The sequence below is a fragment of the Asparagus officinalis genome, chromosome 3 (genome assembly GCF_001876935.1).
Source record: "Asparagus officinalis chromosome 3, Aspof.V1, whole genome shotgun sequence".
Classification (NCBI taxonomy): domain Eukaryota; kingdom Viridiplantae; phylum Streptophyta; class Magnoliopsida; order Asparagales; family Asparagaceae; genus Asparagus; species Asparagus officinalis.
This window is the reverse complement of record NC_033796.1, coordinates 3,587,221-3,611,717: the sequence shown is the minus strand read 5'-3', so window position 1 is coordinate 3,611,717 and position 24,497 is coordinate 3,587,221. Positions and strand designations below refer to the sequence as shown.

The 24,497-nt window shown below is 38.7% G+C and overlaps 2 protein-coding genes, 1 long non-coding RNA gene and 1 pseudogene across 7 annotated transcripts; 2 read left to right on the top strand and 2 right to left on the bottom strand.

Moving 5' to 3' along the window:
* Window positions 1,252-3,433, top strand: LOC109832684. Of its 2 annotated transcripts, none has more exons than XR_002244846.1 (3): window positions 1,252-2,939; window positions 3,048-3,112; window positions 3,207-3,433. XR_002244846.1 is itself a non-coding variant. In XM_020400090.1 (3 exons), exons 1-3 carry the CDS (start codon window positions 2,635-2,637, stop codon window positions 3,227-3,229), a joined length of 393 nt encoding a protein of 130 aa, XP_020255679.1. In that variant the 5' UTR covers window positions 2,353-2,634; the 3' UTR covers window positions 3,230-3,433. The 2 variants fall into 2 exon arrangements, 1 of the variants encoding a protein (XP_020255679.1); XM_020400090.1 differs by having other exon boundaries at window positions 2,353-2,939.
* On the bottom strand, window positions 6,127-6,709 carry LOC109832035. Its single transcript, XR_002244616.1, has 2 exons — window positions 6,609-6,709; window positions 6,127-6,468 (listed from the first exon to the last, which is right to left on the bottom strand). It is a non-coding gene; the product is annotated as an uncharacterized LOC109832035 (long non-coding RNA).
* LOC109832511 lies at window positions 7,059-9,221 on the top strand (annotated as a pseudogene).
* LOC109832683 lies at window positions 13,292-22,642 on the bottom strand. Of its 4 annotated transcripts, none has more exons than XM_020400089.1 (6): window positions 22,444-22,486; window positions 20,886-21,968; window positions 20,703-20,777; window positions 20,327-20,541; window positions 15,183-15,406; window positions 13,292-14,093 (listed from the first exon to the last, which is right to left on the bottom strand). In XM_020400089.1, exons 2-6 carry the CDS (start codon window positions 21,913-21,915, stop codon window positions 13,412-13,414), a joined length of 2,226 nt encoding a protein of 741 aa, XP_020255678.1. In that variant the 5' UTR covers window positions 21,916-21,968; window positions 22,444-22,486; the 3' UTR covers window positions 13,292-13,411. The 4 variants fall into 4 exon arrangements, with proteins under 4 accessions (XP_020255678.1, XP_020255677.1, XP_020255676.1 ...); XM_020400088.1 differs by having other exon boundaries at window positions 20,886-22,103; window positions 22,444-22,484; XM_020400087.1 differs by having other exon boundaries at window positions 20,886-22,333; window positions 22,444-22,461.

Genomic DNA, 24,497 nt, shown 5'->3' with positions numbered 1-24,497 from the left:
CCCGTGATCTCGCCGTCGAGCTCCCCAACCCCTCCTCTCCTCTTTGCTCCACTGAGAAGTTTTCGGCACTGAACAAGCTCCAGGTTGGACCTAAATTAGCTGTTTGATTAGTTGTGTTCTGTAATTCAAATTTTGTCCAATTTAATAATCCATTCAACTCATCGATTTCTTTTCTGTAGAATTTGAGGCCTAACATTCGTAGTGCTAGCTGACCATAGTTACCTGAATAATCCATTCAACTCATCGATTTTGTCCAATTGAGGCCTAACAGTCGATCTCGCCGGTCTTCAAATTTTGTCCAATTGAATAATCCATTCAACTCATCGATTTTCATCCCAATTCGAGTTGAACCCAAGTTGGTAAAAACCTTCGTAGTGCTAGCTGACCATAGTTACCTGAAACTTTATATACGAGAGAGCAAGGTACTATAGTGTATGAGGAATTGGTTTCTGACATATTGTAGCTCACACGGATTTAAGTTGTTGTAACTTTAGTTTGCATATGTAAAAATAGCATCATATGCAACTTCTTTACTTTGGTAGTGTGGTACCAAGTCACATATTAGTTTTTGCGGGGGTTTGGGTCCAATGCACTTCCAATTTGCGGGTGTTTACTGTTTACTGTCAAATATATATATAAGCATGTTTGTTCTTGTCTCATGTGGATTCATTTGTTTATTTTTGTGCACAGTGGTCTTTGATGGTTTGTTCTTGATGTTTGTTCTTGATGTTTATTTTTGTAAGTAAAAATTATTCTTGATGTTTCTTCTTGATGTTTGATCCAATGGAAACTAAACATGGTTGTTCGCATGTTGTTGATGAACAAATCTCTTAGTTAGATAACTTAGTTGTGCAAATTGTTGGTGAGCACTTAAAACCAAAAATAGGAATGACTTTCGACAGTTTAGAAGATGCTGAAAAATTCTACAGAAATTACGGAAAGGTCGGAGGTTTTGATATCCGTAATAGCACAACAAATTATGGGAAGGATAGAGAATTAATTGGCAAAAGTTTTGTTTGTTCGAAAGAAGGAGTGTTAAAGAGCAAATCGTTGGAAATTCGACGATGTGGTACAATTAGAACAAATTGTAAGGCCTTGATTCGCTTGAAATTAGACAAAAACATTGGCAAATGGAGTGTCTACAAGTTCGTGGAAGAACATAATCATACAATTACTTCACCGAGTAGAACACATTTTCTAAGGGGAAACCGTGAGGTAACAAGTGCAAAGAAGACATTAATTAAGCAGTTTGGAGAGGTGAACATTCCAACAAACAAGCAAATGGCCTTCTTTGAAAACTCTAGCGGAGGTTTTCATAGAATTGGATGCATTGAGACCGATGTGAGAAATTATGAAAGAGATTTGAGAGAGGAGAGGCGCGGTCATGATGCACAAATGATGTTGGATCATTTCAAGTCGGAACAAGAGAAGAATCCTTCATTTTATTATGTTTATGAAGTTGATGAAGAGAAGCGCTTAACTCATTGTTTTTGGGTGGATGGCATTGCTCGAATGAATTATCAACACTTTGGCGATGTTGTCTCCTTCGATGCCACGCATAACACAAATCAATATGGCTTGGTATTTGTGCCGTTTGTAGGCATAAATCACCATTGGCAAAGTGTTTTTTTAGGATGTGGCTTGATCCCAAACGAAGAGGCGAAGTCTTTTGTATGGTTGTTTAACAAATGGATTGAAGCAATGGGTCATCCTCCTTCGGGCATGATTACAGATCAATGTCTTGGCATATGCAAGGCAATTGAAACAGTTTTTCCAGAAATTCGGCATAGGTTTTGCATTTGGCATATCTTGGACAAAGTTCCGGAGAAGTTGGGTCAATTGGCTTATAGAACGGAATTTATGAAATCTTTCAAAGAAAATATTTGGGACTCCGACGATGCTAGCTCTTTTGAAGAGAAATGGGTTTCAATTATTAAGAAAAATGGATTGGAAAAGCATGATTGGCTAAATGATATCTATGAAATTCGTGAAAAATGGGCTCCCGTTTATCATAAACAATACTTTTGGGCCGGAATGTCTAGCAGTCAAAGAAGTGAAGGGATGAATGCATTGCTAAAAATGCATGTATCAAGGAAAAATTCACTTCATGATTTCGTGACTATATTTCAGAGGGTCTTGGCGAGACAAAGAGAGGGGGAGCTTAAAGAAGATCATTGCACAGTAGAGAAAAAGCCAAAATTAAAGACTTTATGGTCAATGGAAAAACAAATGGCCCAAATCTACACGAAAAAAATCTTTTATATTTTTCAAGACGAGCTTCAACCTAGCTTAATGTATAACATTGAGCTAGTAAAAGAAAATGAAAGAGAAAGTACTTTCCAATTAAATTTTTGTGGTCATGATGAAAGATTGAGACATATTATATATTGCAAAACAACTAAAATGGTCCGTTGTTCGTGTCTCATGTTTGAATTCAAGGGCATTCCATGCCGACATATCTTGGCATATCTTAAACTTACCAATCATAGTGAGTTACCGGAATAATATATTCTAAGAAGATGGTGCCGAAATGTCAGAAAAAGGGTTGTTCTTAGAGATGGTAATATTATTGGAGATAATGCCACAATTAATTTTGCTTCTCGTTTTAGTGAACTAAATTGCTTAGCTAATGAAATGGTCGAAGAGGGGCTATCTTCTAATGATGCATATGAATTAATGCGTGAAATGATGATGGATGCTATTAATAAGGTGCAACGTTTGAAACTCATCAATGATGAAGAAATTGGACAAGATGTGGATGCGGAGTGTTCTCAAGATATAGTTCATGAACCAAGTCAAGCAAGAACAAAAGGAAGGCCTAAAGGGAAGAGGTTAAAGCCATCGAGAGAGATCCGCAGATACCGGCCTAGGAAATGCAAATTGTGTGGAAAGCGAGGACAAAATCATGATAGCAGAAATTGCCCTCTAAAGTTGTCAAGGTAGTGTATCATTTGTTTTAGTAATACTATAATACTATTTCTTTAAACTTTTTTTAAGTTGGTGCAATGATCTTTAATATGTTTTGCTATAATCAAATTTTTTTATAGTGATTCAATGGAACGAGATAACATTGATGAAGCCACGGATGATTTAGAAGATTCATTTGAGGAAGGTAATGGTTAATACATACGGATGATCTTTAAACTTGTGCATTGCCATTTGTTTTCTCTAAAGTTGTAATGTTTTTTTAATTTTTTTTAATACAGATGAAGTTCTCACTATTGTGTGAAGTTTAATCAAGGTTGGCAGAGCAAATCATATCACTATTGGTGAGAAGGGGTTGATGAAGGCAGAGCACCAATGGGTTTAGTTTTGTATCTTTGGTTATGTATTTGTGTGGTACCCCAAGTGAATGATGTTTCATCTTTTGTTTAATTGTTAAGTCCATTTCATTGTTTAATAGTGAATGATGTTTCATCTTTTGGTGGTTCTGTTGCTGACTTGGTGTTTAATAGTGAATTGTTAAGTCCATTATATTTTACTTCTACAGTTCTACTGTATCACAATTACTAAGCATCTTAACTGTATAGATTAAAGGTTCCCAAGTTTTGACTGCCATATTCTTGGATTGATGAAGTTTCATGTTTAGCTTCTGCAGCTGGATTGTTCTGCATCCGATATTGGTTTGCTTTTGCTCCAGTTCTTGGATTGATGAAGTTTCATGTTCTGCATCCGAGATTGCTTTTGCTCCAGTTCTGCAGCTGGATTGTTCTGCAGCTGGATTGTTCTGCATCCGAGATTGACTGCCATATTCTTGGGTGACTTGATTTTGATGCTGATGCGGGAAGAAGAAAGTTGTGTTCATGTATCTGTGAATATGGTGTTCAAATTTTAGTATGAAAAATCAGAAAATAAAGTTTTGTTGCTGACTTGAGCTCCAGTTCTGTTGCTGACTTGTGTTCAGAGAATACTAGAATCAGAAAGTTGTTGGGGTGTTAATGATGTAAGCTGGATGTAAGCTAGACTTGTGTTCATGTATCTGTGAATATGGTGTTCAAAGTTCTGTTGCTGACTTGTGTTCCAGTTCTGTTGCTGACTTGTGTTCCAGTTCTGTTGCTGACTTGTGTTCCAGTTCTATAAGCTGGATGTAAGCTAGAGCATACTAGTATGTCGCCTGTTGACAAGGGTGGGATATCATCTTTGCATGTACACTCAACACAACATCAAGAGGAAATAAAAAGATTACTAGTATGTCGCCTGTTGATAGAGATTTCAAGTGAATGATGTTTCATCCGCAAACTTATTACCATTGATAAGCCTTAGCATACAGAGAACATAACACTTCAACATAAACCTAGGCAACATATTTAGTACACATGCAGAGAACATACACTTCAACAAATCCAACAATACATTAGTTCACCCTACTTAGCACAAATCCAATAAAAATACCAAATACAAATCCGATAAAAATACCAAATAAAAGAGAAAATACAACAACCTTCAGCAAATCCATAATATCAAGTAAAAACTTTCTCCTTTCCTGCACTTCCCCACTTGACACGGCTCTTGAAACTTGTGGCGTCACACTCGACTGATTCGTCTGAACAAGCTCTGCCTTTGACCCTTCAAACTCATCTTCATCAGACACCCATTTGAAGAATCCACAGTTACTCTCTCTCCAATTAGCGCATCCCAAAAACAATCGACTAGGGTTCTTCTTAGTTCCAGATCTAGAGAGTATAGCCCTCCTTCCACAATGACACAATAGTCCACGACGATTGCTTGAAGATGACTCCATGATCCACGGCTACAGATACAAAAGCTATAATTAATGAGTTTTTCTTGAGTTTTTCTTCAAATGTTACAGTGTTCTAGTAAAAGATTGTTCTCAAGGTATCTATCTGCTTGACAGTTTTAGAACTACTGGAGGAGTGAGTTTGCTGTGAGTGTATCTGTTGTATATTTGCATTCAGTTAATAAAGGCATCATTATTTATGATGACTTCACTTGTAAAATCTAAGATCTAAGCATCAAACAAAATATCAGCCCATTTCAGCACTGACCGTATGATATCTGCACAGATATAAATATTTTTCCTATCTTAATTATTTTGATGGTGCCTGATTTAATTAAGTTCACAAGGATCAATGATATGATAAGAGGGGACAACGACACAATACAATATGAAAACATCTCAAACATTCTCCTCAAATGATGCTATACTATGATCAAATATTGTTCCCAAAGATATTCACGATTCTTTGTAAACTTGATCATGGATGTAAATAGACAAAACTTCTCCTTGTTCTAGCAGCCGGACTCTTGAGGAACAGGTAAAGAACTGTAACCTAAATGCATTGGACTAAGACAGAAATCTATACTCGCAAAAGTAAATACATAACGGGAGACTACAAATGTGAAGACCTAAAGGAATGCAAGGTTCAGCGAATTTTTCTACATTTATTCTGTCCAGATAATCTTTTCTCAGTCTGTTAATATGAACAGAGATTGTACCCATTGAGACATTAATATTTGACTGAGACCGCGCAGACCCAAGAAACTAACTCATTAATTATAGGTTTATCACATATTGAATAGTCATACATTCACCTTGTTTTTCATGTAGAGCTGGAGGCTTAATCTTGAAATATTCTTTGTTTGTTGTCTAACAATATGTGCTATAATCTTTTTTTTCTCAACATTGGCGCACGTCAAATCATAGAACTACCAACAACTTGGCCTTGTCCGCTCATAAAAAATATTCAGTGAATCCAGTTCATGACATTAAATATGCACCAAAGCATTATTAATGAATATACCTCACACACGTCAATGATAATAATAACTTAGATTAATTTGACTCTAAAAGTTAATTCGGTCAATTTATTCCAAGCACAGAAATCATACACAACATGCAGATGGATTTTACTAGTTCTTCAGCTGTAAACAGAGGGTAACATAACGTGCTTAAGCATTGGAAAATTCACCAAGATAATTAAAAATAATCCATTCCATCTCTACTGCTGATTTTCCGGTGGGAAAGCATACTCTGTATTTCTTAAGAACAATATTCTTATCCCATGTCAAATAATTTATATACTCACTAGGTTTTTTGCTTTCAAAATTGCAGACCTTGCTCATAATAGAACAGTTAAAAAGCTAGTAAAAAATGTTTGCAATTGCTAACTAAATCCAGTACCCAGATATGAAAATGAAGGCAGCTCAATTTGACAATTTGGCCAAAATTCTACAGCTTGGGTTACCATTCCTTTTTTCTGTCAATAAATCCAGTACCCAGATTAAGTATTACAGGAAACAGAACTATCAAGTATCACCTCATATTAATATTCTCCTCACCTAAACTTAACTCTACGTCTTGCAAGCAACTGAAAATTCTTCTTCCTCTATGAAAACTACTGTAGTTTACAAACTACAACAAATCAGTGCCCTATTAATCCGTAAGGACATGTAAATTCACTTTTTCTTCTTCGACTTGCTTGAAAGAGACTGCGCATATGCAGTTCCCTAGATAATAAAAACAAAAACAAAGGTTAAAAGAAAATCAAAATAGCGCTCCCTTTTTTTTATGGGTAGATCATTAAATTACCAGGCTCTTCCAATCATTTTCAGAAGAAAATGAACAGACAAGAAATATTTAACCATACCTGCAGCCACTCATCCATATTAGCTTCTGTGGTCTTGGTGCCTACTTCTACCTTTGGGGCTCTTTTTGTTTTCTGGGTAGAGAACAACATGCAGACATAAGAATAGTTGCATTTATTTTAAAACAATAGAAATGCTGCACCAAGGATTTATAAGCCCCAATACACGTTTAAGTTTTTATTTTATTTTTTTACTTCTAGAATTGTCCAAGGATCCTTGGTAGTGATGTGGACACATCTTGTCCATACATCACACCTTGAAGATGGAGCCTCACCAACTCCAAGGTGTGATGTATGGACAAGATGTGTCCACATCACTACCAAGGATCCTTGGCCCAAGTATACCCATATTCCTCATATATATATATATATATATAATCCTGTTATTCATGTTTGTAACTGATTGGGGTATATTCTTCTGTATTTGCAGTTTAGTTTTACTTTGAATCAACCATGGGTAAGGAGAAGCTTCACATTAACATCGTTGTCATTGGTCATGTCTACTCTGGGAAGTCGACAACCACTGGACACTTGATCTACGAGCTTAGTGGCATTGACAAGCGTGTCATTGAGAGGTTCGAGAGGGAAGATGCTGAGATGAACAAGAGGTCATTCAAGTACGCTTGGGTGCTCGACAAGCTCAAGGCTGAGAGGGAACGTGGTATCACCATTGATATTGCTCTCTGGAAGTTTGAGACCACCAAGTACTACTGCACGGTCATTGATGCTCCGGGCGTCGTGATTTCATTTAGAACATGATTACAGGAACCTCCCAGGCTGACTGTGCCGTCCTTATCATTGATCATTGACTCCACCACTGGTGGTTTTTGAAGCTGGTATCTCTAAGGATGGTCAGACTCATGAGCATGCTCTTCTTGCCTTCACTCTTGGAGTGAGGCAGATGATCTGCTGCTGTAACAAAGTAAGTACATCCTTACTCTGCATTTGTGTTCACTAGTATCTTCTACTGTTCTTTGGGCTTGTTATGTCTCAAACAAGCTGTGTTCGATATGGATTTTGTTTTAAAACTTTAGTTAGGTCTATAATTTGCTGGAAATATTATAATTTCAAGTGGATGTTCACTTGTTGCTGTAGTTCTCCATAGTATCTTTTTATTGCTAGTTTACCAATACGTACTTCATAAGAAGAATGAAGGATAGTTATATTGACAATTTGAAATTGGCTGCCGTCCTAATTAAACAAAATAAACAGCTAAAGCAAATTGTAGATTTAGTTGATATGTTATTTTTCTGTCTTGCAAAGTTGAAGACTCAATTGATTTGTATTTTTATGTCCCTTTAATTTAAGATATACTGCTCAGGAAATAGATTGGTAATATTTGTGATAGCATCTTTCTGATAGAGTATACTAATTTAGCATTACAATATTGTGCCCCTTTAAGTATTGACTGTAGATTTCTAATAATGGTTTGCGTTTCCTTTTTTGCTGCTTACGGATTTGGATCCTCTCCACTACAAAAAAGTAGTGGAGAGATCACTACTTTTAATCTCAATCGTTGATTATTTGGTAGGCGGTTATGATACAATCTAAATCTAACACTTACCAAACCCCCGTGTATTGCACTCATTCCTAATTTACACTAAAAAAAAAAATCACAACCATTAATTAGATAATCAATGGCCGTGATTATGTAGTGGTCTCTCCACTGTTTTTTTTGTAGTGGAGAGGATCCGAATCCTTTTTTTACATGCTAAAAGCGGGTTGGCATCTTATTCAAAAGCAGATAGCTGCAGCAAAATTCAGGATTTTAATATATGTTCTGTTTTCTGACTCAATATTGGCGGTTTGGTTTTAATGTCGTGTGGCCCTACAAGTAAGCTTTTCGAGTAATATTTGTAATCAAGCATACTATTTACTATGATAATGTCATTATTTCCAATACATGTTTTCTTCATTATGTTTGCATTTGTTTCCTTCTTCTCAGTGCTTGTTTGTTCTGTTTGTGAAGCAAATTGATGCGTGCCCTCAACGATGGAGATTTAGTTGTTTCATTGTGTGTCACTTGGATTAAGTTTTATGAGCCAGATTTTTCAGCAAATAGACTTCTGAAAACAATTTTACAACAGAGCATACTATTTTACTGTGATGATATTAGTTAATACACGTTTGTTGCTAATGTTTGCACATGTTACCTCCTTATCAGTGCATGTCTGTTTCTGTTCGTGAAGCAAATTATTGCATTATGATATCTTATAATATGTGCATACAGTTTCTAACCATATCTTATAATATGTGCATATGGTTTCCAACCGATGTCTGTATGTTCACTGACAGATGGATGCCACGACCCCCAAGTCTTCAAAGGGAAGGTATGATGAAATCGTGAAGGAAGTGTCTTCCTACCTCAAGAAGGTTGACTACAACCCTGACAAGATTCCCTATGTACCCATCTCCGGGTTCGAAGGAGACAACATGATCGAGAGATCCACCAACCTGGAGTGGTTCAAGGGCCCAACTCTCCTTGAAGCGTTGGACCAGATCAGCGAGCCTAAGTTCTTGAAGAATGGAGATGCTGGTTTTGTGAAGATGGTTCCGACCAAGCCCATGGTGGTGGAGACTTTCTCGGAGTATGCACCGTTGGCTAGGTCATTATAAAGTTGGTATTGAAGAGAATTTGATATAGATGATCAGATTTCCAGGTTTATATATACACACATACCAGACAACCCATCAATCAGTAGCCCACACTAAGAGACGACTATACATATAGGGTGGCTACACATATATAGCCCACACTAGAATGCGGCTATACAGACATACTTAGCCCACACTAGGAGGCGACTATACATACATATAGGGTGGCTACACATACATAGCCCACACTAGGAGACGACTATACATAGGAGGCGACTATACATACATATAGGGTGGCTACACATACATAGCCCACACTCGGAGGCGACTATACATATATATAGGGTGGCTACACATACATAGAGGGTGACTCATGATAGGGTGGCTACACATACATAGCCCACACTAGGAGGCGTCTATACATACATATAGGGTTGCTCATGATATTATTTAACACCCCCTTCAAACTCACGGTGGATCGAACACCAAGAGTTTGGATAAAAAGAGCGGAATTTGCAAAAGACACGTGTCTGAGAGTCGATGAAAGAGTCTTAACTGTGGTGACGAAATCGATAATATAGGATGTAATACAGGAGTACCGATAAGAGAAACCCAATGGCTGTATGATCGATCAGGTAGGATAGGAATCCAAGAGCATCGATGGAGGAACTCAATGTCGACGAGATGAACAGCAAGGATAGTAATCCTTGTACATCAATGGAGAAATTTGTAGTGGCAACAAGATTGAACGGCGAGGGATAGAAATCTTTGTACATCGACGGAGAAGATATTGAGAGTCGATGTCGAGACCGTGAAGAGGAGAAGCTCGTTGCGAGGTTTGTACATCGACGGAGAAGATATTGAGAGTCGATGTCGAGACCGTGAAGAGGAGAAGCTCGTTGCGAGGAAAATCTCAATAGTTGATGTTGAGGCAGAGTCGATGTCGAGACCGTGAAGAGGAGAAGCTCGTTGCGAGGAAAATCTCAATAGTTGATGTTGAGGCCGTGAAGAAGATATCTCGCATAAAAGAAAGAGACTTGAGTCTTAGCCGAAATTCCGGATGTGACGGCAATGAGTTTTGAAAGGTCACCGATATGAATAAGGAGCTCGATTGAAGGCCAACAGGTGCACTTATGTTCAATAGAACATTGAGGAGAAGCTCGACATGAAGAGAATTTGGCTTAGGCTTGTATCCCAAATGGTGAATAGGAAGCTTAGACTTGTTGAAATTAGGATGATAGGATATGAATAGATAGTTGTTGGCATAGCTTGGCGAGAGGTGGTTGAAATGGAGCACATTGGTGGTTGGAATTACAAGCGGCGAGATCATGTTATTGCAGTGGTGATTGATAGCCATGCATCGTAGTTGCAAGAGGACGAACCAGCAGTCACAGGAGAAGGCATGGTGATTGGATCTTGCAAGAGCTATGATGTTGCAGCAGTGCTCGGCAGTCACGCATGGTGGTCGCGAGAGGGCGGACCTGTAGTTGCAAGAGGAGGCACGGTGACCGGATCTTGTAAGCATTGGTTAGTGGAAAACGCTTGGTTGGAGATAGCTGGGCCAGACACTGGCAAAGGAGGGAGAAATCTCGCTGAGGCGTGCTCGGCGATCACGCATGGTGGTCGCGAGAGGGCGGACCTATAGTTGCAAGAGGAGGCATGATGACCGGATCTTGCAAGTATTAGTGAGTGGAAAACGCTTGGCTGGAGACAGCTGGGCCAGATGACCGGATCTTGCAAGTATTAGTGAGTGGAAAACGCTTGGCTGGAGACAGCTGGGCCAGACGCTGGCCAAGGAGGGAGAAATCTCGCTGAGGCAATTCATCGAACACCTTGTGTGCATGCGATGAGGTTGATGAACAGTAACCCATTGATGAACAATGTCATTGCGGCGAGGTTAGGACTAGGGTTTTACTACGAGCGAAGACTGTGAGAGAGAGCCGGTCCGTTAAGTGCAATATCTGTTCGTGAATGACCTGATGCTTCGTGGTAGTCACACCACCTTGCACCCGAACTGTTGTCTCTTGACGGGATGAGCCGAAGACCGGGGTTGTCTTGATGCATAGCGCAAAGAGGATCCACGAGGTGGTGGTGAACGATGAGTGGGGCAGATCCAAGATGCAAAGTCTCAAGAGCATTCTGTCAAACACCTCGAGGGCACGCCATAGGTAAGTGTGGAGAGGGACTGTGGCGTAGTCAGAGCGAAGGTTGAGAACGAGCAGTTGTGTGGTCAAGCGGCAGTGTCGTTGAGTAGCGGTCGGCCAGAGGGTTGGATCTGGACGGGGACGGGGACGGGGATGAGGACAAGGACGGTAATCTATTGGAGCGACCAGATGTCGAGATTAGTGAGGTCGTCATTAGTGTGGAGGCGTGGAGGTTGTTGTAGGTGACTAATCTCAGTTGGAAGTTGAGGTCGGCGGTCGGCAGGGATCGAGCGGCTGTCAAAGATATCAGTGTAATCAAGGAACATGGTGTCGAGGATGTCGAGGTCAGCTGCTGTTGTTGATTGGGCGTTGGTGCAGTTTGGAGCCGGCCAAGGCGGGTAGGCGGTCGGTTCCGGCTGGAAACGCGACGAGCCTATGGAACCGATTGTGTCGGCGACATGCCTGGCGCCTGACGATGCAGATTTGCGGAGGTATCACGATTGTGAAGTGCGCGCTGCGAGACTAGGTTTGCTTATGGGGGAGGCTTGACACGTGATTGCCACGATGAGAGCCGTTGACCTGTTTGACTGGTTTGCGCTGACTGGAGGAGATGGCCGGGAGGTGCTGCTTCAGGTTCGGGTCTACGCCCCCGGAAGGTGCTCAGACATTCACATTCGATTTGGCTCACAAGCCTCGAGACGGGTGCGCGTTCGTGTACATCTAGGTTGAGGTCAAACGGTTTGTGCCATTTGTGGTTGTCGGGGATGAGTGCTGCCCAGTGGTGAGGGCTATAGATAGTCGAAGCCGCCGAGGGGAAGCGTGGGGAAACCCCTCGGTGACGCCGATATCGAGGGAGAAGGAAGTGGTCTCTCTAGAATAAAGAGGATGACTCTGATACCATGCAAAGTTGGTATTGAAGAGAACTTAATATTGATAATTAGATTGACAGGTTTATATATATACACACATACCAGATAACCCATCAATCAGTAGCCCACGCTAGGAGGCAGCTATACATATATGGTGACTACACATACATAGCCCACACTAGGAGGAGACTATAGGATGGCTATAGGGTGGCTACACATACATATAAGATGGCTATAGGGTGGCTACACATACATATAGGATGACTATAGGGTGGCTACACATACATAGCCCACACTAGGAGGCAGCTATACATATATATAGGGTGGCTACACATACATATAGGATGGCTCATGATAGTGTGGCTACACATACATAACTCACACTAGGAGGCGGCTATACATACATATATGGTGGCTACACATACATATAGGGTGGCTCATGATATTATCTAACAGTCATATTATAACTGCGAATTGGAGTCAAGAGTGCACTAGTTACATACATTTCTTTGTTGCTTGTTTTGTGGCTGGTTGTTTTGCATGCGCGTGTGGCTCCGGCCTGTGAACTGCCCTGTGAATAATATGATGCTCGGTATTACGTCGTTTTATCAGCTTCCAGTATCTGAGGGTCGTAGGGGCAGGAGTATCATTTTTCCCTGGAGGTAATGAAAGCGTTCGTAGTGTGAATGTTTTGTAATTCCGTTACGTATTCTTTTATACGAACGGGATGTATGTACGTTGGTTTAACTTCAGTTTGTTTGCGAAAAGTTCATGCGTCTGTCAAGGAAATTAAAGAGAAGCGCTCTCTATCGCTTTGATGCAAAGAAATATCTTAGAAGGGATGAAAGCAGAGGATAGAACAAAATGTAAGTGTGGGTTAAGAAGGGGTTATCGTGCGTAACCCCCTGTGGAGCTTGATTTTGCTAAATAGACCCTAGAATGAAGAATTACCCTTAGGTACGCTCACCAATTTGAGGTAATGTTTACCAAAATTTCACTCAGATTAGGAGTCAAAATCAAACATAAAGTTTGAGTACTAAGAGCTAAGAAATTTAACTGTTATCCAAAAAAAAGGAAAAAAAAAAAAATCACGGCTGCCTCGTATCAGCACCTGCAATTTTCCCAGTACTCTTTCCAATAAAACTTAAAAGAGCACAACTGATCCATACAAAATATCTCGAAAACGAAAAAACAAGATTTACAAAGGCAATGCATCCAACCCCTGATGAAATCTGAACCGCCCACCGTTGATATACGCATCGCAAGCCTCTTCCGTTCCTTTCTTCACATTCTCGCACACTTTCGCTGAAGCCTCGGAGAACTTCGTCAGCTGATCAAACAGTCTCGTTAGACTCGCCTGCAACCTTGCGAAATTTGTTCTCCCTTCACATTTCTCTTCCGTGTTTGCCTCCTGCTCCTGTTCTCTATTGATCTCAGGCTTCTGATCTTCTTCTTTCTCTTCTTTCTGATGCTCAAACAAATTGTGAAGATCCGATACCAACCGTTTTAGAGAATCAGTAACCTCTTTCGAAGGAAGCGAGTTGATTCCAGACAACCAATCAGCAGAGAGAACGAAGATAGGGGGAGCAAGGGCTCGGCGAGGAGAGAAAGGAACCCTCCTTCTCCAGGACCGTTCCTGAGGAGGCAAGATGCACTTCTGAAGCCAGGAGTTGAGAGCTTGGACGTATGATCTCTGAGCATCCACCCAATTCTCAAAGCTTGAGGTGAAACACTCAATTTCATTTTGAAGATGTGCGATTGTCTGCTTGTATGATTCACTGTGTTGTGATGCTGTTGAAGCTTTCATGTGGTAGGCTAGTGAGATGGTGATGTGTTGCGCATGGTGGCATTCGAGCATAGCTTTCCACATTCGGATTAAGCTGCAATAGTGAAAATGAAATTTAAGCGATAATACCTTAGAATTCAAATGCTGAAGTGAAATGCATACGTCACGGATCATAGTGTTCTAGAACTAGGTCATGCAGCCTTTCAAAGAATCATAAGTTCCCAATTACTATTTGAATCATCAAAATCCCCAGAAACAGTCAGATGTATCATTTATTTTGACATAGCGACCAACATATGTGGAAATATCAATAAGAATATCCATCTAGCAGTAAACCACACAAAAAAGCATATCCAGAGAAGGCTAACATAATGTTCAGAAAATGTAGTCCCTGGGGCCACTATATATTTGGCCATTTTTTCTTGATTCTATTTAGTGAATTGCTTGAGCTTTTACGCACCAGTTCTCAAGTAGCAAAAGAAGATAGTAGTAACCGAACTATCACAAGATGCAATTATTATCATAAGTACCAAGTTGTAATGAACCATAAGGATTTATATGGTAATATTTCATATGTTTTTAGATTCAGATGATTTATGCAACGGGTTGTTGCATGTGAATAAGAACTGAGGTTCCATGATTATTTTGTATAAAATTCATTGATTTAAGCAACAGTTCGCTGCATGTCTATAAAAACTGAAGGTCTGTGATTTGTGGTTGTGTAGGGGATCTGGTCTGCCTCCGCTTGTGTTAATTTGTACATGAAAGTATAAACATTAATGAATGAAATTCTTCAAGTCATTCTACAAAGACCATGAATCTACATCTGAGCATCACGCCGCATATTTTAACTTTTCGAGCATTAATCAATGGAGTTAGAAGAATTTATGTGAGTCTAAATATAATATAAAAAATATTAATCAATGAAACTATTCAAGTTTTCCAGTATTATGTGCCCCAAACCTACTTCCTGCATTCACTTCCTAAGATTCAACAAGTATATGCCAAAATCTTTCTTAAGGTTCAAGATATTACACATGTGATACACACATGCACACACAACAAACAGATTTCATGAGCCAAACTTTTATATTTCATTTGAGGTAAGAATCCAAAAATACCAACTTTTATGAATCGTCAATTAAGTAAATGAATGACACAAAACTAGGTAAAGAAGTCATACCCTTGTATCAATTCCAACAGTTGTGGCTGCAATTCTTCATCTCTCAACATCTCAATCCTTCTAGATATTGAGTCAACTGCCTGAATTGCCACCATTACTCGTGAGTGGAGATCCTTCACAGTAGCTCGTGTTTTATCAATCACTTGGACATTCATATCCTTGGCAAATTGGTGTCTGAGCTGGGCACATTTTTGATCATATGCCTTCCTGATGGCCTCACTAGCCTAAAAGGTTCCCCAAATGCGACCAAGTTAGGTGCAGTTAAAGATCAAGTAACAGCAATGGAGTGCATGGAGCTTGTCACTTATGAAGTGAAGTTTATTGCAGTGACTTCTCAAGCTCAAAGATACTGAAGCAAACAGGAAATGGTGCTCTGCCTTGAAGATATACCCTATTCTTTTTCCTAAACACTGCAGTAAAGTTTGTGTCTATCTTTCTTGACAGTTCTGCTTTTAGATAGTTGAAAGATAGCTGGAGTCCTTTTTTGTTGGTCTTTTGAGTGCTCAGTTTGTTTTTGAGCTGCTCTTGTTCATGTACAAATGACGTTGACCTTCATTACTATTTGGTAATAAGATCCTATACTTATCCCAACCCCCACCAAAAAAAAAAGGTTGAGTGCATATATGACAGTCCAAAAAGAAAATTGAGAAAAAAGAGGCAAGGAAATGATTCTTCGTGAAACCAATACCTTATAGTTCACAATGACCGTCATCCGCAAGAACTAAAATTATGATGTTCGGAAATCGGATAAAATTCATAATAACTCAATTGATAAACATTATGTGAAGAGAATTTAGGTGGGAAAGAACTCCGTGAAGCATATATGTATCATATAGCTGATAGTAATAATGTGAGTAGCCAAGTTTTAGATGTTTAAATTCATCAAAAAATAAAAACAAATTTGACTTATATACATGATCTAAGTGAAATGAATTTTTAGCCAACACGAGTTATCTACAGAAGATGTTTCAACTGTATTATAGAAGTAGATTCCAATTGCTGATATGAGCTAGTGCAAATGAAAACTGAGTACTAGCTCCATATAGTAGTACTTCAAACATGAAATTTTTACCAGAAGGTGAACTCCATCAAAAGGGACTTTACGAGAAGCTTGTTTGGATGACAAAACCTAATAAGGCTACTCTATAAACTTGTCCTGGCAATTACATCTGTTTAATTTTAAAAGATGTTTCTAGATAATGTACTAACATAATAAAGAAATTTCTAAGGCTCTCACAAATTGATTATAGGGTTATTTAGCTATATTCCCATCAAGTCTTCTGCAATTGCATAGTTACCTTCCAAATCTTCATAATTGCCAATATAAACTGCCCCCACCCCGGGTCCCCCACCAAAAAAAAATCATAACTGCCTATATAACCCCCAAATGTCCAATAATTGCATCCCCCCACCAAAAAAAAACACACACAAATGTTCATAGTTGCCATCACTTCAATTGGGAAAAGGGGAAAGGTGAAGGGATTGTGGCAGTTGGGAAGAGGTAGAGGGTCATTTTGGTCACTGATCCATACCCCGTTAATTTAGCAACTCTGTTGCATTTGGAGGGTATAATAGCTCAAAATTGAACATTTGGAGGGTATACTGGCAATTATGATGATTTGGGGGGTAAATATGCAATTATGTAAGATTGAAGGGTGTATTGGCAATTATGAAGATTTAGGGGGTAAATATGCAATTATGGAAGATTGGGAGGTTAGATAACCTTGGATTACATTGAAACAGAATAACAATAAAGATGGAAGCTGTCACGCCCCCAAAATGCACAACTTATTTTGAGATGCATGACAACGACAACACGTGCACAAAGCATAAGCCTGCGGTACACTTCCATAATATAATAAACTTCATTTTAAAAGAAATTTTATTGACAAATAGAGAAGTCTCAGAGCAAAACTACATTATAACAAGTTCACTCTAATGAGTCAAAAGACTCTTATTACATATGCATAGTAACAAGATTCGTATAACTTTAATTTTCAGCATCAAACACCCTAAAAGATCATTCTCATGTTCCAAAGCTCTGAGATACAGATAAAACTATCTAATTTTCATCTGAAGAAGATTGAAAAACAACGGGGTGAGTTTACACTTAGTGAGTAGAAAACTTATCATTTTGAAAATTCCTCTTATTCGAATTATTATGTTTCTTAATCGTCGTTTTTGACGATAGCTTATTTAAATTTTAGTATTGATAAATCCCACACGCCCGTCACCGTGGAACCCACCGAGAGCAACTCGATTATGGTTAAAGTCTACTGTCAAAATGATAGCACTAGTTGTTCTTGGACCTTCGGTTTTTCTCTATTTAAATCACTAACATTTCTTCACGCTAGTTCATGTGGGACTAAAATGGGGGTGTCACAATCACCACACCTTACAAAGATGACGTCCTCGTCGTCACGACATGACAATTAGCACATTCTAGTGTCACTGCTAGGCGATGTGGACTCTAGAGGTGGCTCCCACCGTGTGTCACTGCTAGGCGATGTGGACTCTAGAGGTGGCTCCCACCGTATCCACACGGTGTAGTACTTAGCCCCGTATATCACTTAGCTCCACACTTCCGGTCGACAACTGCACGGATACCATTTGTCACACCTCGAGCCCACAGGCCAATTAACGCGAGCATGTCGTGGGCCCGAGGCGTGAGTAATAGTATCAAAACAGTTGCCCGCCAAAAATATAGATCTAAGTGTTATATGGGGCTAAGTGCTACACCGCATGGATGCGGTGAAAGTCACCTCTAGAGCCCATATGAGCCACTCTAAAATCCACATCGCCTGGCAAGTGATACTGGGATGTGCCAATTGTCATGTCGTGACGACGATGACATTATTTTGGTAAGGTAAGGTGATTGTGACACCCCCCTTTTAGTCCTAAATGGATTAGTGTGAAGAAATATTAGTGGTTTAAATACAAAAAAAAGCCCAAGACCCAAGAACAACTAGTGCTAGCATTTTGATTTTTATCACGTCTCGGGCCCACGGGCCCGTTGGCGCGTGCAAGCCGTGTGACTCACCGAGAGCAACTCGATGTTGGCTAACATCCACTGACAAAATACTAACACTAGTTACTCTTGAACATTGAGTTTTTCTCTATTTAAGCCACCAACCTTTCTTCACATTAGTCCATGTGAGACTAAAATGAGGGTGTCACAATCACCTCACCTTACAAAGACGATGTCCTCGTCATCACGACATATGATAATTGACACATCACAATCATTGCCAGGCAATGTGGACTTTAGAGGTGGCTCCTACGGGCTTTAGAGGTGGCTCCCACTACGGGCTTTAGAGGTGGCTCACACCGTATCCATACGGTGTAGCACTTAACCCCGTATAGCACTTAGCTCCACACTTTCGGACTTTCAGTTAGCAACTGCTCTGATATATTATGACATCCCCACTTTAGTCCCACATGAACTAGTGCGAAGAAATATTAATGGCTTAAATAGAGAAAAGCCTAAGGTCTAAGAATAACTAGTGCTAGCATTTTGACAGTGGATTTAAGCTAACATTGAGTTGCTCTCCGTGGACTCACGGCTTGCACGCGCCAACGGACCCGTGGGCCCGTAAGCTAACATTGAGTTGCTCTCCGTGGACTCACGGCTTGCACGCGCCAACGGACCCGTGGGCCCGGGACGTGACAAAATGGTATCAGAGCACTTGTCAACCGGAAGCATGGAGCTAAGTACTATACATTGTTAAGTGCTACACCGCGTGAATGCGGTGGGAGCCACGTCTAGAGCCCGTAGGAGCCACCTCTGGAGTCCATATCGCCTGACAGTGACACTGTGATGTGCCAATTGTCATGTCGTGACGGCAATGACGTCGTCTTTGTAAGGTGAGATGATTGTGACACCCTCACTTTAGTCCTACATGGACTAGTGTGAAGAAATATTGGTGGCTTAAATAGAAAAAAATCCAAGACCTAAGAATAACTAGTGCTAGCATTTTGACAGTGGATGTTAGCCAATATCGAGTTGCTCTCAGTGGGTTCCACGGCTTGCACACGCCAACGGGCCCATATTTCTATGTTAGAACAGAGTCTACACTGATTTACCTAACTCAATGTAGAAGCTTCTTCTTTGAAGGTGCTTCTTTGAATATCATTAAAACCTATGATATAACTTACCATGGTTACCTAATTTATACCCTATTACTGCTTGAACATTTTGAATTTTAAGTGACTAGTAGAGGTAATAAGTTTGACGAACAGGACGTGTGATTATAGACATTCATTAAAACATAGAATTGGTTGATGGAAAATAGTGTCCTTACATCATTGTCAAATTTTTTCTCCCAGAGTACAGGTTTTTGGTTTAGATCCATTAAATTCAGACACCATCGTAACTTCGAAAAAACAAAGGTACTGATGCTTCCATATTGACATAGTAACCAGAGACACAAAGGAACAGTTTTGAAAAAGTCTAAGCCATATAGATGGTCTCCAATGCATAAGGAGAAAAAAGGACTTCATGTACAAGTATATATGATTATGAAGCATCAAAGTTGAGTGAGGAGAAGTGAAAATGCATCATGGCTTTTAACTACCTACAATCAAGGTTAGCGGTACATGTAATAGAGACGGCTGACGGCAGTGTTGTCAAATCAAAATGGGAATCATTTCCTTCATGTATCCATTCTTCCATGTGTTTTAGATTAAAGGACAATCATCAATTTATGTTGGGCATATTGCGTATGATAAAACTAGAAGGATGAACTATACCACAGGTCTATTGCTCTGTAGCTCATTTACGGAATCACATTCTCATCTCATGCCATTTTTTCCCATACAAATTTATGTATAAACTAAGTTATGGAAAAGATACCTCCCATATGGCCATTAAAACCTCAAATTCATGGATGTGTATGTGTTTCAAGAACACAGCCATCTTTTTTCCCCCTTCAAAAAACAGTAATTTGTCTAATAAGTTATAATTCTTTCAACAAAAGCAGCTAACAAGTAAAAATATCTAACAAAACATAAGAATTAAGCATCACTAGAGACGTGCTGACTGACTGCCTAGTTCAAACAAGAAAAGTATGAATCATGAAATGATGCACTGGTTTATGACAAAAGAAGATCAAGGAAAATGCACGTAGAGATTTAGACCAAAATACCTTCACTTCGTCATATAGTTTTCTTTCCCATGCATACAGTCTATCCAATGTTGATGAGTGGCTTCCAGAAATCATACAAAACTCTTCAATAAAATCACTGCAACTTTCACCACAATCGTCTTTTGATGCCGATGTAAGAGGAATTCTAGATGATGATGATTGTGATGAAATTGACCGATTCCAAGTAATAACCTTTGTCATATGAGGGGCAGTTCCTACATGATAAAACATTAATATTGAAGTAGAACTCATCATCTATCACATTAATATTGAAGTAAAACTCATCATCTATCCAAAACAAAGTCCAACAAGAAATGTATCATTAACACTCATCAGTTATGGTTTGAAATTTCTCCAGGGTACATAATCAACCTACCATTTTCAGCTGCATTCCCTCCTATGCAACAGGGTGGATAAAGGACTGACATAAATATAGAAGTAGAAGATTTTCCTGCAGATGCAAGATGTAAATTAGAGAAAGCTTTAACCTAAAAAACGTGTTAAGCCTTGGGTTCCCCAAGAGTATGTTAAAGCCATTGTTACACATGACAGAACTCACCTATAATCTCAGAAGAGATACTAAGCCTGATTTTCTTCGTCTCGAGCATCCTTGAAACCTCATGACCGGATTCTGCTGCCTTGGCGAACCGGTGCTCAATGTCTTTTATACTGGAAGCAAAATCTTTAGCCCTATGAGTAATGAACTTAGAAGCATCCTCTCTTGCAGTACACAGTTCTTTATCCATCCCATCCTTCTCCCCCTTTGATTTGTTTAACTCAGCTGAATTCGCTCTTGGAAAAACTTCAACAGCTTCATCGATACTCCCCTTATTAGTTTTATGTCTGCTATCATCAACAAATTCGTTTTCTTTAGAAACAGCAGGTCTCTCACTGCCATTACCATTAGTAGAACCACAATCATTACCATTTGAATTATCCTTGGCCCATCTAAACTCCTCATTAGATTGAATTGGCCTCAATTCCTCTTCGATTATAGTAGCCATACCCTCTTCCTTCTCATGATTCAGACCCACCAATCTGCTAAAGTTTTCGTTTATGCCGCTTCCTCCATTAGAGACTTTGGCATTGCCCTTTGCATCAATAGGATCAAAGAAGTCCCATGAAAAACCCGAATCCAATGGTGGCGGTGGAGGAGGGGGAGGAAATGGAAAAGTGAGTGACTCCTCTTCGACAAAATGACTGTTAGAAGATGAATCAACTGTGAATTTCAGAGGAGAATTTGTGGTTGCTCTCATATAACTCGTATTTGATAACCGAGGCGACAGAGGACTACCACTATTTCTAGGAGAGATAATTTGCTCAGGAATCCCAGAAGGCGAAGGCGAAGCATAAGATGAATGAGATGGAGTTTTATCAGGCTCTGAAGTTGATAGAGATGATTCTACTAAATTCTCACATTCTGCAAATTGTCTTAGAGCCATTCCTACACTCCGAAGGGATTGGGTATAAGAGAGCTGAGCTGCTGATAGAGCAAATCTCGAATCCATTGCTTGTTTTATGAATCGAACTCTCTCTTTGCAGAGGAAAAGAGCCTCATCCCCTTCATGTTTTGATAGAGCACAGCCCATTTCTCTATTGCTAGAGGCTCTATTTCAGCTTCTCATTCAAAATTCTCAAGGCACTGAACTCAAAGAGAAATTTATATAAATTTATATTGATAGAGCCCTTTGCCAAATACACTGAGAAACTTAAAAAAAAAAAGGAAGCTTTCCCCCCCGCTAATCTTCAACAGAACCCCGAGCCCAAAACCCTAGTCCTGAAAATTAAACAAAACCCACATAAAAAATCTAGTCACATTCATCAGTTCCACCAATACCCAGATGCCAAAAACCTTCATTTCCTCCAGAAAACCCAACAATTCCCAAAACCCACTTCAGAAACCGACCCCCAATTAAGGGAGAACAAATAAATAAAATAAAAATCCTCTCTTGCTAAAGATTCCTCAACAAGTAGAGAGCAGTTGGCCAACAATGAATGCCCCTAACCCTAAAAAAAGGAAGTACAGACTAAACGCACTTCAGCAAAGTATAGGGGAAAAACAGTAAAAGGCAACAGAAGAGAAATGAGCAGAGCAATGAGGGATGAGAGAGAGTGACCTGTATCCAAAATTTTCTTCTTTCATCAATAAAAGAGCAACAGAGAGAGAGGAGAGAGAAAATGAGAGGAAAAAAAGAAACCCCCCTTCTTCTTCTCCTTCACTTTCTCTCTCTAAAAACTCTCTTTGAAGAGAGAGAGAGAGAGAGAGAGATCAAAGATAGTATATTTTTCTCTCCTCCAGTGCTCTGTTTCTCTCAGTGTTAATTTCTCTCTCTTGGCTCTGCAAGCATTTAAGTGTCAGGAAAAAAAAGCGTAAATGCACTTTCGAAAAGGACCAAATAATTAGACCAGGTCAAACAAAAAACGACAAGAAGTCCCGGCTGGACGCTGACGTGGACGGCAGAATCCGGCCCTGTGATTTTGTTTGGACTGAAATGCCCCTAGGGCTGCACATGCATCGTGGCCCAACGGCTCACTGTTTTTAAGGAGGATGGGTGGCGTTGTGGGGCCCAGCAGGGTGAGCCTAACAAGGCAGGGGTATAACGGTAAATTAGGGCGGGGAGTACAAGGATGGGACAGGGGTATATACTAGTTGTTGGTACGGATCACATGGGCCTGTAATGGGCTCTATTATCTTTGTACTGTGGTTTGCTTATTTTGGTCAGCTGCGCAATGATGGAGATTAGATCACATTATCATCCCTTAATTATTGCATTCTCAAATTAGGGAACTGTGGCAAAATGAAATAGTTACACGCAGGTATCGTGCTTATACATTAAAATATGGATAATATGAAAAATTAGATGTTGTTGGTATCATGAATAATGCTAATGCGAGAGAAAAATCGTTTATGTTTGGTCATGTAAAAAGAAAGTCACTAAATGCACCACGGGAAATAATAATATTGCGGATTGAATATCTAGACGAATTTTGTTAGAAGCAACTAAGAAGAGTCATAATAGTTAGTTCAACATTAGAAAATGATCAACTACAAAGGTGAATGTAATAACGTGATTTACGGAACCGGCTCTAAAAATTTTAGATAAAGGTTTTAAATTGTTGCTATTGTGATTTAATTTTTGGTCAAATTTCCTCCTTGTTTGATTGGCAAAAAACCAAAATTGTAACAAGAAATATTATAGTCAAATTCTCTTACTTTCAATATTTGATTAGAGGGGTTAAGTTATCTACCTATTTCCCCCCATATGTAATAACTGAAATATTTTAGTATCGTCAAAGAGTAAGAAGAGATAACTTCGCATATACTAACGAGTGGTTCCACACCAAAAAAATTTGAACTGGCCAGAGGAAGCCATATTAATACTAGCTTGTTCTGAAGAAAAGCCAACATATAATAAGCACAAATTTTAATGTATTTTCCTCCTACAAACTCCAAACATTAGGCTTCGTTTGGATACCATGGTATTTTTCTTGTTGTGTTTTTGTAAAAAAACATCATAGTGTTGTGTTTCTCCCTTAAAATGTTTTCAAAACACCATGTTAAGTGTTTTTGGTCAACACTAGTTTGACCCATTACAACATTAGTATTAAACATATTATTAATATATTATATATTAATTATAATAAAATATATTATAAATAAAATGTTATAATATTTAGTTTACATTATTATAGTATTATAAGTATTAAATATAATGCAATATAATATTGTATAATGTATTATAATATTATATTGTACTTTAATGAGTTATATTATATTATAATTATTACATATTATTTTCAAATAATTATATATTTAATTATTTTGTTATATCAATTTGTTATTTTTGTATATTATATTAATATTTTTATAATAATATTATTTTATTATTAATATAATATTATACTATTATTCATATAATATAATATTATTAATAATGTTATTATTATGTTATTACTAGTATGTTATAAATAAATTAATATATCATAAATATTTTAATATTATATAATATAATATAGTTTTTAATATATTAGAGTTTATTAATAGTACTTTAATAATATATTACTATTTATGATATAAATAAATATTATTATATATGAATATATTATTCTTACATTAACATTTGTTAGAAAGAAATTATTTTATTATTACAAATTATTTTACTTTGTAATA